The 13,410-nt window shown below is 40.0% G+C and overlaps 1 protein-coding gene across 1 annotated transcript in view; it reads right to left on the bottom strand.

The window, feature by feature from the left end:
* The window catches only part of KCNH5 (potassium voltage-gated channel, subfamily H (eag-related), member 5), a 154,932-nt gene that overhangs the window by 90,066 nt on the left and 51,456 nt on the right, over positions 1–13,410 (bottom strand). Inside the window, exon 7 of the mRNA XM_010000678.1 lies at positions 9,165–9,594. Within this exon, the coding sequence (XP_009998980.1) occupies positions 9,165–9,594 (430 nt within the window). The remainder of the gene's footprint in view (positions 1–9,164; positions 9,595–13,410) is intronic.

Raw genomic sequence — 13,410 nt, 5'->3', positions numbered from 1 at the left:
TCAGAAAATACAGAGGACCAACACTGTTTTCCCTTTCAAGCACCCTCTTTCAACCTTCATGTTCCACTTCAGCTTCCATCAACTTAAACCAACATCAGTTCCTCCAACTATTCCCTTGAGACCCTGTTTTGTAACAGATTTCTTACATCTCCTGTCTCTCCATATGGAAAAAGAAAAAGAAAAAGAAAAAAAAAAAAAGTCTTCTTCAGCTTGCTTTTGGTATTGCTCCTCATACTTTCCAGAGTGAGATACACAGGTCTTAGCCCACTGTTGTGTTACTTCAGTCTGCAGTTGCCTATCACTTCCCCCATCACTTTTCCTCCAAGATCCTCTCCAACCTCCCAGCAGCACAGCCAGTTATTCCCTGTATCACACTTTTACACTTGATTTGCCCTCTTTACATGTGGTTGCACTTGCCTTTCCTGACATTCACCCTGCTGGTTCTGGGCTGCCTTTCCAATTTATCAGGATCATTATGGATTCCAATGCTGTCATCTAAACCACTTGCAACCCTCCCCTCCCCTGATGCACTCTCTGTTCTGTCAGTCAGCTCTGCTAATGAAAGCGTTGAATAAAAATCACACGCAGGGCAAAGATTTCCCAGCAATTCCCTCCGGGTTGGACAGTGAAGCCCTTGATTACTTTTTGAGAGAGATTTTTCAATCAGTTATCGTCGACTTTGTTATGACTGTGCTGAGATCATCTTCCACTCATTTGATATGAGACCACTCTGTAGAAAAGTGTCAGAAGCCTTTTAAAAAGTTTAGATATATCGTATCAAATAATTCCCCTTATTCACTAGGCAGTTACTGTGTCAAAGAAAGAAATCCGATTAATTTGCCACAAGCTCATCTTGAGAAATCCATGCTGGCTGCTGGCCAGTGCAAGAAAATTAGCTTTAATCATTCATGACCAGAATATTCCTACTGAAGCACATCTGGATTTTTTGACTCAGCATTGGCAGGTACCCAGGGGAGAGATGCCATTTTGGATGCTGCCTTGTCCTTCCTTTAAACTGAATGAAAAGGGGTAAAGCTCTTTAAGGAGGAACTTGCAGTCATACTCTCACGTAGGGAACACTTCCATCATTATTTTTTTTTCATGATTCTAACAAGGTTCTTGCAGAAAAAGCTGCAGGAAAGATGAATGAAGACAAGAGACGTGCAGGCTCAGCCCTCAGTGCTGTCAGTAATTTCAAGAGGAACATGACATTGTACTACTTCAGTCCTACAGAAATGAAGCCATGAGAAACCAAGAGCTAGTATCTGTCATCTTTTATCCAATTACCTGATACTGCTTAGTACCACCAAACATATTACAGCACCACAGGTGTAATAATGAAACCCTCCCTTTTGAATGCCAACTACACACAGGCATTATCTCATGAGCATACAAAATTAAGGCCTGCAGATTTCCAAGGATCTCTGTGTAGACCCAAGATTAGATCTCATTTGGTGTTCTGAAACTTCAGAACAGAAAAACACAGTCTCCCTAGCCCCTTCCATCCAAGTGACATAATACTTCAGGGGTTATCTTTTATCTAAGATTTGTTTACCCCTCTAGCACATCATTCTATAAAGCTGTGCTGTGAGCTAGTTGGATACATTTGCTGATCTAGTCAGATTAATTAAAACTTTTACGTCCTGAGAGATACAGATGTTACGAGCAATCTGGGACAACATGATAATCCCTCTGGGACCATCTCAGGTGTTTGCTTGTACTGTGTGCAAGCAACAGCACTGTGTAAAAGTTCATTTTCCACATTTATGTATCGCTTATTTAACAGCAATTTTCAGTTGTGTTAAATAACATCGCTGGCTAGCGTAAAATAACGTTTCTTTCCTCATTCCCACCTCTCCCATTCACTGCCCCATCTCTCGATAGCATAAATTCATTTAAACCTAAGACCCAATGATAATAAAAGTAAGGCTTGTATAAACACACACAAGCTATAACCTTGCAAAAAAAAGAAATCCCATAAAGCTTCCCAAGGAGGCTGTTTTACCATTTCAAAGCTCTTAATATAAAGACACATGTTTATGCTACAAACTAGAATCTCAAATTATCTGTAAATCTACTGCCGTGTCAGAGTTAAAGCAAAACAAGGCATCTATGTCCCCCATGGTGCTTCTGTCAATTCCCTTCATTGCATCCACCCCAATCTCACTCTTGGACTGAACTTTCACAGAAAAGTGATACTAGACCTTTTACTCCGTAAGAGTAATTTGGTTTTTACTACAGGTTACTGATACATTTACACTCTAAGTCTTTTCTGTGCAGCTGTTCAGAGAATATTAAGATTCTCAAGTTTGGCTGTTGCACTGAGACCAAAACCCTGCCTGGAAACACTTCATTTGCTCCAGCTGTGAGAATGCTAATAATTAAAAGATATCACAGGAAAATCTTGACACTTTTGCTTTGTAGGGCTGACAGCCCTTGGAATGTGGTCCAGCAGTTCAGAAGTGTCCAAATCCTTCTCCAATGGCACTCAACGGGAAATTTCCACTGAAAGGTGACTTCATATTAGGAAAAAATTCTTCACAGAAACGGTTGTCAGGCACTGGAACAGGCTGCCCAGGGAACTCGTGGAGTCACTGTCCCTGGAGGTATTTAAAAGATGTGTAGATGTGGTGCTGAGGGACATTGTGGTTTAGTGGTGGACTTGAGGAGCTGGGTTAATAGTTGGACATCATGATCTTTTCCAACAAAAATGACTCTATGATTCTGTAATTCGATGATTCATGTTACTTTCTGTGTCACTTCCCTCTGTGCATGCTGGTGGAACGTGTGAATGAGCAGTTCTCCTTTCTCCTGATTTGGACGTTAATTAATTTCCCACCTTTCTCATTTAATCTGAAATACGAAACTAATAACTTTCTCCTCAGTTATAACTTGTATCATTGGTTCACCCCTAGTTTTCTAGGTGAGTTGCAGCCTGCTGAAAACCTTTCTTGAAGCTCTGAAATACCAAGGTACACTGACTTTGAAGACAAGGGGCAAGGGTGATGCACAGCTTTACTTCTGGTATGTTATCGAGAGGGATATTGGTGATGAAGCCAAGTGTCAACCTTCCCAGGACAAGACACCTAGAAATACACTCAAAGCAGCCCTTCTGGGAAAATCTTTGGCACCTTGTCTTAAGGTTTAAAACCATTCTGGGTCAAGCAGTTATTCACTGCAAGCCAGCCCCCACATTAACTCCTCCTCCTCCATTAGCTTTATGTCTCTTGGAAGTCCAATTAGAAACCAATTATTTCCTCCAGTCAGTCTGCATCTCCCAGAAATAAAACACTCTGTCTTCGAAATGAAGTTATTAATGCACAGCTGAGTTTGTAGCCTTTCTGTGTGGATGCCTGCTTGTGTGCAGGAGCAGGAGGGAAGCAATGGCACATAAAAGAGTTGCTAGTCTCGAAGCATCCTTGTGCCTTCCTCTCAGCAGCCTCAACTGGAGCAGTTTTGCCAAACCATGTAATAGATTCACATGGTGCAATATAGAAGACTAGGAGAAGTCTTCATCCCTTCCCTATCAGGCAAAATTCTGCAGGACATTGAAAAGTCTGCCTAGTTCAACCTGCTAATAACCTTCAAGGGATCATTCCAGGGGGTGCAGGTTGTCACCTCCAGCCACTTCACACTGATTGCTGTGGAAGCATCCTGCACCCCACCTGCCAAACACAGTTTGAGGGTTACACTTGTGTGTAGCTGAAGCAATTAAGAGCAGGGCAATGCTCTTGTTCAAAGACATTTGAACAAGGCCCATATTTTAAGACACTATAAGGGGCAGCTTAAAAACTGGCACAAGTCCTCTACTGCTGAAAAGGTCCTACAGCTGCTGGACAGGAAGTCCAGAGCCACATCTCTCCCATACCCCAGATTCCTGCAGGAAAAGAAAATGCTTTTACATAGGACTGATGCTCATAGAGCAGGGCTGGATTTCAAGTACAACTAAACAGTCAAGCCTGTGAATTCCTAGAAATATAAAACCTTCTTATATTACTATCTGTTGCTGTAAAACCTATGTTACTGGCAGCAAATTTTGCTAGAAGGTGCTATTTTACACATATATTTTCCTCAGGATGAAAAACTAAATCCTATGGACTATTGGGATTGCTTGTCTGGAATTCTGCCAGACAAGTGCTTTTCTACAATTACACACTGTTGTGCCAGTGCGTGGGCTTAGCCACTGCTTAACAAATCTACTAGATAAACCTCCATGATTCATACAAACAGCACTCAAGTGGATAACTACCATTTATTGGCAAAAGAACGATGAATGTTACTTGAACAATGAAAGAACCCACTTGAATAATGAATTAGGTTTTAGCAGATCAGTGGAGTGATGACTGGCAGCTCATGGCAGCCCATGTCACAACTCCAAAACAAGTGCTGAGGAACAGCAACAGAGGGTGCCACCAGTAACCAGCAGCTTTTCAGCATTGTTCACCCTTTGCTGCATACAGGAGGTATCAGAACCAGAGGTGGCTTGGATGAAAGCATCTCACCCCATCTCAATAGGAAAGAGCATGTCCTCTTCTCTCTGTTCAGTAAAATCAGAAGCAGAGCCAGGTTACAGGAGCAACCCACCCATGCTCATGCTTCTTCATTAGCTCTCCTCTGAGCAATAGCACCTTGGGTCAAAGTGACAGCAATCACGTCTATTTTCCTTTCCAACCTGCAAATCATCATCCTGGGTATTTTTAAGATGAAAACAAAAAGTCAGCATTTCAAGCCATGAATTTAGAAACTGATTTTTGGAAGGAGCTCTCTAAGCATTGCTCCAATAGCTGGCAGAAATGACCCATTTTCAGGGAAGGTATCCTGAACAATCACCACAACAAATTCTGCTCATACACAAAACCAATTTGAATTAACAAATCTGTCTTCACCATAATTTAAAACCAGCCACTGGAAAATACTATCTCCCTCCCAACCACCTCCCCAGAAATCTGGAAGTAAACAGAAGCCAAAGCAAGATATGTACATGAGATATAAGCATCTCCCTAAATTAAGAACAATTAAGCATCCTTTCTCAGCTTTTCTGGGGATTGAGGGATGACTTAGAGATTCTTATGGAAATTCCACATCCTGAGAAAAAGGGACGTATTCAATGTTCATGACACTCCTGCCTTCACTATCTTGTTCTGACCCTCCCTTGCAGGAAGGATAATTGGAGCAGTTCAGTGACCAGTGGAATATACTGGATTTCTGTTACTGCTTAGATGAAGTGTGTGGTGGGTTGGGCACACCCAGCTGGACAAAGAAACTCATGTAAATGCCATATTTATGGGGCTAGACTAACTGCAATCTGCTCTGTGTTATTCAGAGCAATTTCATTGTTGCACATGGTCAAGGGCAGACTGTGCCAGGTTACACAAGGAGCATGCAGAGGTGTACCAGGGACCTTTGGAGATGCAAGCTAGGAGTCTGGCCACTTTTCTCCCAGTGGAAACACAGGAGGGAAGAAAGCCTATGGCAGTACACAGAGACCTGTGTCTTAAACATTCACACTCATCTCTCCTGAATTCCATGGGCTGTTTCGCCCTGCTGTGTTACCACCTTCCGCAAAATTGCCTCTTCCTTTCCACAGACCTTCTGCTCACTGAAGTCCTGGCTGTGCCAAGTTGCAAGATAGTTAACAGTGTACACAACAAAAGCATCTTTCTTGTTTCTTCCTTAATACATTCATTTTTGTAGAAGTCACAAAATCAGTGATTTTTACATCTACATCTATGGCTGTGCTGCAGAAGCCTAAAACCTGCTTGTGGACTGAGCCAGAGCAACAACACACAACAGCAGAAACTTGAGTTTCTTGCTTGAGGCTGTGAGCTGACAGAAGACAATGGGAGGCTTACAAGAAAGGTCCTTCCTAAATGATAAATGATTCCTGGTCCATTCAAAAGATCTTTGCAGAGAAGGGAAGAAATTACCTATATCAACACAAAAGGAGCTACAAAAATCAGATTTTCAATGCATATTCAGCAACTCTAGGCAGCAAATACAGGATAGGTATTTAAACAATAACCCTTGTAAAAACTTTGCTCTCTTGTCATAGGATGCTTTATGTTTGCCCTTCAAGTGTCAAGAAGCAACAGAAAAAAACTGCTGAACAGCACTGGACACCAAGATAGAGCAAGTGAGGCAAAAAGAAATCTGAAGCAAGCTTCACAAGATGAGGTTAAGTTATTCAAAGTTCTCTTTCCTGCAAGACAGGTGATGTATTTCAGTCTAAATATTCCACCAGATTCCGTCCGCGTGAAAACCAACTGACAAACTGCCAATCAAAATGAAAAGCATCCCCATTCATCTGGGTTTCCCCCACCACCACCCTGCACCAAGCAATGCTTTATCAGCAGCTATGGAATCTTAATTTAGCTATTTTTAACAAGTACACAATTTTGCAATCCTGCCCACCAGAAGGAATTGCAAATCTCTCCAAATACTCCTCCCAGGCCCTGATAACTTTGCCAGCATGAATAGGAAACTGTGGGCTGGCAGAACAAGCCGTTGCTAGCTGACAACACAGCAAAGATTTGCTTTCACATCTGAAGTTTGCATGAGGAGGCAGCTGGGATTGTGATGAATTACTATCTCCAATTCCAGGGCTCAGCTTAAGACATTTATTTGGCAGTTTGTTAGGAATTATGTTGCCAATATCAACTGTCAGTATCGGCAAACTTCTTTGGAAAAACTATTGCAGGTGTTTCACAGTCTCTCTCTCTGCTTGTAATAAGAGCTGCTTCAGGTACCAGAGGTTTTCATTGACTCAACTGTAATCGAAGTTTGCTGATTTTTTGTCTCAAAACACTGTTTCAAAGGAAAAACTGAAAGATCTTGTTTCAAAAGCAACTCAAATAAATGTTCCATTCTTACTTTCACCTTTTCTTGGGGCCAAATCCTTTTCCTGAGCTCACTGGCCACTTGGATCGCCTGAGAAACTGCATCTTCCATCAGCTGTTTGTGTCTTCCTGTTCCATTTTGGTGCTCCCACTGTCACATTTTCGGCAGCTGGCACTGCAGAGTGTGCTTATACAATCTTGCAGGTCTGGGCTCTTTGCAGAAATAATTCAAGTATAAAGCCCATGACTGGTACCTATCCAGGATTCTCAAGAATGGCAGATTCTCGAGCCAGTATTGAATCAACCTTTAGTCTTCAGGACCAGTCATCATAGTGATATGCATGAATTGAAAAGCTTCAAATCTACATCGATATGTTGGCAAAAGATTCAATCATTTTATCATAACTGAGCATTTTTACACTTGCAAATAATCTAAAAAGAAGGTTTTATCTGTCTGTAGCCTTTCTGCTGACCACAGTGCTCTTCACCCCACTCCCAAGTGAAGCCGCATTTATTTTTATGGCATTATTTTTGTGCAATAAGCAACTTAGGTGTCCTTTTGCCACACTTTTGAATTTTAGATTTTTACTTCTGAATTTGGCCAAAAGCGTACAAACCTAGTCATGGTTTTCAAACGTCTAAGCTTACAGTCACCACTTATAAGTTTGACATACACATTTAATAATTTTGTAGGTAACATTTATGGAAACTACTAAAATCAGCCAGTGGCACATTCATAGGTTGTTGTAAATGTCAGCTTTGATACTGATGTGTGTATTCCCCATCTTTAACATGTTTCAGACACAAAAAAGCAAGAGTACAATTCACCTAGAACAAATACAAATCAGGTTACAAGCTCCATTTCCTTTTCACATCCAGAGGCCATGTATCTATTTTGTTATTGCTGTTGTTGTCATTGTTGTTATTGTTATTAATATTGTTATTATTAATAATAATTTTTATGGCTCTCACTGTACCCTAAATAATCTACCTCAGCTGCTTAGTTCCTTCTTTGAGATCCTACTCCGTAGGGCACAAGAAGGCCACTCAAAAGCCAAGGGAAGCAAATAATACTATATTTAAAATGTTCTCGAGCCACTTTATTTTCCAAATCCTCAGACTTCTGTAAATAAATAAATTGGTTCCAGCAAACAGCTATCAACACCTATAAGTTTCCTATGGCCTTGCTGTAACAGCACATTAATGCTCTAGCTTTGGGATTTGCTTTTATGGACATTGAAATGTTTTGAAACCCATCATGTAAAGATGCTGTTCAGCAGAAACTTCATTGCACCACACTGCCAGCAGAGTCCTAAAACTGCAACCTCTCTTTTTAAAAAGCATTTTAAAATCTCCAAACAAATAGTTTTAATCTTCTAAAGATGTAGGAAGACTCTAGCAAGAAAACTTCCTTTTTATAATTCAGTATTTCTCTGAGATGAGCTCCAAGTGTTAGCTGAGATAATTATCAGAGAGATTATGCAGATCTTATTTTCAAAAGGTTTTGTTTGCTCTCTTGTTACATAATTGCTCAGTGTTTGTATGGAGCTCAGAAAATAGAAAGCATTGGAGAAATACCAAGCATTATTTATTTAACAGAAAAATAGTTCTCCCAAATTTAATTAACATTTTCAGCAGTCTTTATTTTGAATTTTGAGGATTTCTCTTAACCTGGAGAGCTGCTTCGTGATCTAACCTTGGCAGCACATGAAATGAGGAACGTGCCTTTCCATTTCAGGGGAGCTGCAAAACAGCACGAAGCAGAGAAAATGTTCTGTATAGTGCCTTATGATTTCCTTCACTTCTAGCTCTGCTGGTGACAAAAGTCACCACATTTAGGAGATTAAATAGGACTTGTAAGTCAAACTACTGCTGTAAAGTACATGATGACCTCACGGAATCCCTTGGTGTCTGGAGAATTGGCTAAAACCACTTCAAACATTTCCAAACCTGTGACAGTTTATAACCAAAACTCAGATTACCTGAATTTGAATATATACTGTAGCTTTGAACTAAATTCCAGCCAAGATCTGTCAAATCAAATCAAAGCTATCTTTAAGGTGTAAAGAAGAGGCCCTGAACTCCACACAAAATTGTAATTGGGCACACTTAGGGACACACTACACTTCTTCAACTGTTTAAAAGCCACAGCAACCACACAATTTCAATTCCTGTTTTAAATAATTTCAAGTTCATGCCATGATCATTTACAGGTACTTCACATTTTTCAGGATGTCAAGAAAGCTTACATCAAGAGTACTGTGCAACCATCACACCAGCTGTACATTTACCTTTGGCTTATTCACAATAAAAGAAAATTCTACTTACAGCCAACCATCATCATGGCCACCGAAAAAATCTTCTCTCCATCAGTGGTTGGTGCTATGTTTCCAAATCCTATCGTTGTAAGGCTTGTCATGGTAAAGTAGAGAGAGGATATGTACAAGGAGTCTTTACTGGGTCCTCCTTCCCACTGCCCTGAGCCAGTGGTGTTGTACCGATATGGTGTCCCGATACTCAGCGCCAGCTGGTAGAGCCAGCTGTCTGTTTTGATTGTATTAGTGACTTCATCTATAACTTCGTAGTCTCCAATGCTGTACCATATGCAGGCTAGCCAGTGGGCCACCAGTCCAAACACACACACCAACAGTACCAGTACAGCAGCACCATATTCCAGATAATGGTCCAGCTTCCTGGCAACCCGACCAAGTCGTAGTAGACGCACCACTTTCAGGGAACTGAAGAGGCTACTGATCCCCTAGAAAAGAATAAAAATCATTATTTCATCTGAAATATCCTGCTGATTAACAAAGAGGGCTCTGCAGTGATTCCTGCATCTGCTTTAAAACATTCTATCCAATTTTTGCATGTTCCAGACGACAGAACACAGAATCAAACGCTCCCCCCTCCTCCAGGACTTTTGTCCTCACCAGGGTAAATCAAACAGGGAACTCATTAGGTGGATAAATAACTTCATTCAAACTCAGTCATTCCAAGTAACAGAAGAGTTCTGTGAAATCCAAAGTGAGAAATGGCATGTTTAGTACAAAAAAAAAGAGAGACTTGATACTCTGCCAGTTTGAGGCAAACGGCAGACTCTGCTTTGACCTCTAGGAGGTCAAGCATGGTGGAAGAGCAGTCATAGATGGAACTACACCATCCAAGGGAACTCTTCTCAAAGAGACTCAGAGAACACCAGTATTCTCTTAAATCCAAGCAGAGGATTTCTATTCAACCAAAGCACAGGGTCCACCAGCTTAAACAACTGTAAGCATTAACAGATGCTCAAGTGAAACTTCAGAAAGTAATTGAGACATCTGCCTATTGTTCCTCTCATCCATCAGAAAGTATCTGGGTAACTTCCTCTCAAACAGAGTTCCCAGCTCATATTATCCCTCACTGCAGCTAATGTAACTCTGGGTATTTTGTTATTTAGAAGATGTCTCCCTAGCTGAACATGGAAATAACCTCATCAGCTTTCTGAATGAGGGTGGTACAGACCTCAAGGCACTGCCAGGAAAGCTCCACGACTTTCCACAAAGGGTTAATTTCCTCTCTGATCAGCAGACATGGCAGATATTTTCCAAAATCAAGTATTTGTGTGGTGTTTTTTTCCACATGAGATAAATGAAGTACAAATAATTGAAAGTACAAATATTTAGGGTGCACAAGCACCAGTAAAAAAGTTATTAGAAACATCTGAGAGAGAAGAAAAGTGTATGTCCTCCTCAGTGCAGAAACAGTTTGCAGTGTATTTTAGTAGAGTTTAGAGACAAAGAAAGAGAAGAAAAATATGATCCTGGTCTATTGCAATCCTATGATATACCTCACTTCTGCATTAAATTAATTAGTGGCTTAAAATAGGAGGTTTGCAAAGGAAGGTTTCTAATATAAAACATTCAGAAGCTGAAGACATTTAATTTAAAGTAGAAATTAAGACATAGAAAGCAATGAGGCAAACATTCCTAGTTACTGTGCCAAGATTAAATTGCCCTTTTCTATGCATCATTATCGAATCAGTCTAGTCAAAACACTAGCTAATTATATTATCAAACAGTGAAAGACTGGAGTTTCTGGAGTTTTCCATACCAGAAAAAGATTAATCTCTTTTGTACCTCCGTTTCTTTCACAACTAATATTTGAAGGGTAACACACACCTGATATTTCTAGATGTAATCTGTTCAGCAAAGTTCTTGTGTGCTTTTCAAATCCTGCTGGAATTTGTTTCAGATCCCCAAATCCTGAATAAATTGAAGTTCTGTATTTGCATTCAAGCTCTCATGATGACTAATACCATAGAGGGAAGTGGAATTTTCCCATTTTGATTTCTGTATTTTGCATTTACACAAGACACAGGTCTAGTTTATCATTCTTATTCCCATCTAAACATAAATCTACTGTTTTGCTGATGTCTGTGAGACACTCTGAACAGCCAACTTGTCCGAGAAATGGGGAAGTCCCTTGCCATGTTCATCACACAATGGACAGGGTCCAGTGGACTACTGAATGTCACAGCCCACAGAGGCAGTATCCACATTAAAAAAAAGGAAATTATAGAGTAGTTTAACAGCTTGTTTCAGGACATTAATCTGCAGTATGTTTCAGTGAATTAGCCCTGATTCTGAAAGTTTACAACTTGCTGTGAAATCAGAGGGAGAAAACAGGGTGTGTTTCTGTGGATCTAATGCATTGGTCAAGGAGATATGCATTATTTCAATTTTTACTTAGAGTCACTGTTCATTACCAAGATTAAGGCTAGGGAAGGAGTTAAGAGACCCAGAATCTAAACTTGGGAGTCCCCTTTTTTGCACCCAGAAGTTTAAGACTATCCCAGTGGCAAGGGTTACCCTGCATTTCTTACTGCACAAACCCAAGCCAACAGTCAGCCCTTGTTCAGAGGACTTTGCAGCCTGACATTTCATCCTCCATCCATATTATATATGTAAGATCACATACTACATCTAAGTTACATAGGAAGTTTAGCAATTGTACAAGTAATACAAAAATAAAGCTTTTATTTCAAAGTCTGGAAGAAAGTCTGTCCTGTGGTTATCTTTTGTTTCTTAAGCACAAAAAAAAGAATCGCATCTCTTATGTATAAAACAAAGAAAAATGTTTTATTTTAGCTGACATTGAAATGTATTTTTTCCAACGAGTAATTAATTTAAGTAAGTTTCACTGTAACTCTTAAAGCCAATTCAACCTGACCCACTACTTTAAGGCCAAAAAATCAGAGATATATTTATTGAGTGTTCAAATTTCACATCTAATCTTGCAAAATATACAGACAATACTGGAAGCTTTAAAAGCCTATTCCATAAAATACTAACTAGGAAAGAACAATTAAGCAAATACTGAAGGAACTTGTGATGCATCTCACTGTTTAAGTACTGCATTGGGTCAAGCTGTTATCTTTATACATCAAAATTCACCTGATGATAAATGCTCAATTTTTAATTGCATAAAACTCTGCCCATGAGTCAGCAAGGATGGAAATCATGTGAAAGAATAAGTGCCTTGATTTAAGTGTGGGTTATTAAGAAATTCAGTGCTCTAAACTAAACCAATTGCTGGCTGCCTTTAATTTCATTTTCCTTTAAACTGTATTTATGTTCCCTTATGAATATTTTGGAAACCCTTCTACTAGAAGATGAGCAGCTGCTCTATCTGGAGTAACCTCAGCAGTCAAGGAACAGAAAGGTGATTAGAAACCTTGTGTAGAGCATATAATCCTGTTTGGCACTAGCATCATGTCAATAATGCATATTTTTGATACTGAAGATCCCACCTTCTGGAAGGAGCATTTATCACTATCACTACCTTATTCAGTTAATTAGGCCAATTGTCTGTAATATCTGCTGCTCAGTGTTCTCTGACTGAGAATATCTCATTATGTTATGAACCATCCAACCCTGCCCAGTGAGGTTTTGACTAATGTATTTTATTATGTCTTAATCAGATGAGGACATTCAGCTTGCTCATCTTCAGTCATCTCAGCTGCAGAAACATTTTAACTGAAAAATCACCTACTCCAGAATTGCATTTCAATTGTCAAGTTTGGAACCACATTCCTATCTGACACACATCATCAACTTGTTATAAGTGTGAGTCACAGGAGACATTCCCAGTGACTTCTAAGGCCACTGGATGAGGAGAAGACACAACGAGTAGCTCTGAACCAGCCCTTTTTGAACCACTGTTTCTATCAGGCAGACAGTTGAAGCCACCACAAAGGATGCAGACAATGTCAATATTACCAAGAAAGACACTTTAGAGGAATGGATGTTCAACTTTGGAATTAAATTAGCCACTTATGATTAAGCTAAGACCAGGTTTATGGACAGAAGTGCTTTGCAAAGTCTGTGTTCTCAAATTCTCTTGATACACTAAGGAAATTCAGTCTAATAATGGGGGCACAGTCTGAAAAGCAGAGGCACCACTTCTTCCTATTAAAATGACCTGAATCGTGCCAGTTCAGATCCTAGGTGTTACCACAGTTTCAATTTTCAGTCTTCCAAGATGAAAGAAATGTCTAAGTGGTGTGTCTGCACCTGGCTAAAATTTTCGGACCAAA

Source organism: Chaetura pelagica, unplaced genomic scaffold, assembly GCF_000747805.2.
Source record: "Chaetura pelagica isolate M959 unplaced genomic scaffold, ChaPel_1.0 scaffold36, whole genome shotgun sequence".
Lineage (NCBI taxonomy): Eukaryota > Metazoa > Chordata > Aves > Apodiformes > Apodidae > Chaetura > Chaetura pelagica.
Note: the sequence above shows the minus strand (reverse complement) of the source record. Positions and strands in the feature narration are given on the sequence as shown.